The 2,000-nt window shown below is 22.9% G+C and overlaps 1 protein-coding gene across 1 annotated transcript; it reads left to right on the top strand.

Annotated features, from left to right (window-relative positions):
• Positions 1-245: 245 nt before the first annotated feature.
• ENU1_113450 (TBC domain containing protein) lies at positions 246-1,547 on the top strand (the record flags this gene model as incomplete). Its single annotated transcript, XM_008859627.1, has 1 exon — positions 246-1,547. The coding sequence occupies one exon, from the start codon at positions 246-248 to the stop codon at positions 1,545-1,547; it is 1,302 nt and encodes a 433-aa protein (XP_008857849.1).
• Positions 1,548-2,000: the final 453 nt, after the last annotated feature.

Here is a 2,000-nt window from a genome sequence, read left to right as displayed (position 1 = left end):
AAAAAAAAACAAGAAGAAATGCTTGTGATATGTTCTACATTAAAAATTCATATTATTGTATTGACATTCTATAAGAAAGAAATGAAAATATGTTTATTTGAGAGTGATTAAATAAGAGAAATGATTAAGAAGACGTTTTAAAAGAAGAAACAAATGAAAGAAGTGAGATAAAAGTGATATTTCAATTTTTAATGAGAAGAAAAAAAAGAAGAATTTTTTAATAAAAAGGAACTTTAAGAAATAAAATGGAAAAAGATAAATGGAAAGAATTGTTTAGTAAAGATATAATTGACATTGATAAAATGAAGAAATTAATATATAAAGAAGGAGTTCCAAATGATTCAGTAATCCGAGCGAATGTATGGAAATTATTACTTGGATATTACACACCAAGAAAAAGAGAATGGGAAGAAATTGATTATAACTGTTTAGAGCAATATGAAAAATATATAAAAAATATTTATCCGAAATATCCATCAACATTATTAGATAAAACATGGAATGAAATATGGAAAACAACAGAGAATTGTATTGATATATATCCAATAGAAAGAAGTTCATTTGAATTAAATGAAATTGAATTAAAAAGAATACAATTAATAGAAAAAGATATTATAAGAACCGTTATTGGAGCACCAATTAATAGAGATGAACCAATTCGACATGACTTAGGATTTAGAAGAATATTATTTATATTATCATTAACAAATGGAGGAGTGTCATATGTTCAAGGAATGAATAATTTATGTAATGTATTTTATTCATTATTTGCATCATCTTCTAATCAACCAGATTATAAACTTGTTGAATCACAAACATTTGGTTGTATGTTTCTTCTTATTGATTTAATGAGAAATTGGTTTTTATCATCAAATGATAATCTTCCAAATGGAATTAATGCATCAATGAAACAAGTTGACAGTTTATTACAACAAACTGATAATAAACTTTATAATCAATTTATTTCTAATGGAATAGAAAGTAGTTTATATATGTTTAGATGGTTAACATTATTATGTTGTATGGAATTTACATTATTTGAAACGTTTATGTATTGGGACTTTTTCTTTATTGATCTTCATGAATTTGTATTATTAAAAGTAGTGTGTTGTAGTATAATTCTGTGCTTAAAAAAAGTACTTATTAATAAAGACTTCTCATCTACTCTTAAAATTCTTCAAAATATTCCTTCAATTTCTCATTCTAAAGTTATTAAGAAATCTAAAAAGATTCTTAAAACAATTCTTCATTTTAAAATTCATCATTGTACTTCTCAATTTCCTTTTAATGCTTTTATGCATATTAAAAGTTCTTCTTCTCATGTAAATTATTCATTAAATAAATCACTCATTTCATTGAATAATGAAAATTCTTTATCTCCATCACAATGCAAACAAGTTGATGCTTATGATCATTTGTCTTCTCCTTCTCAATGTAATAATTCTCTTCTCTTGGAAAAAAAACCATCAGATCTTTCACAAATTAATAGAAAACATTCAATGGATCAGTCTAAAAGAAAAGTAATTCATCTTAAAACAATCAAATAGTATTGTAATTCTTTAATTCATTTATTATTATTCTTTCATTGTTAAATATCTGGTTTTTTTTCTTTAATTCATTTTTTAATTCATTTTTTAATTCATTTTTTATTTATTGCTTTCTTCCGTTGGACTTTTCTTTGAACTATTCGACGCTTTTCATTTTCGATGTTTTTCATTCTTCTATTTGAATAAAAACATCTTTGAACTATTCGTTAATAGTAATAATATTCTATTAAATCTAAAGCAAATTCCAATACCTTTTATTCACTTAATTCAATGTATCTAAAAGTAAAAAGAAAGAAAAAGATTGAAGAAAAAAATGAATTACAAATTATAATGTAAATTCATATCCATCTTTTTAACAACAGAAATTGAAAACAATGAAAACTTTCACTTAAAGGAACTAAAAAGAAAGAAGTCTAAAAGAAGACTTCTTTTAGAATTAAATTAAAAAAAAAA

This window comes from Entamoeba nuttalli (genome assembly GCF_000257125.1).
Source record: "Entamoeba nuttalli P19 unplaced genomic scaffold asmbl_4791, whole genome shotgun sequence".
Taxonomy (NCBI): Eukaryota; Evosea; order Mastigamoebida; family Endamoebidae; genus Entamoeba; species Entamoeba nuttalli.
This window is presented reverse-complemented; position numbering and strand designations above follow the sequence as displayed.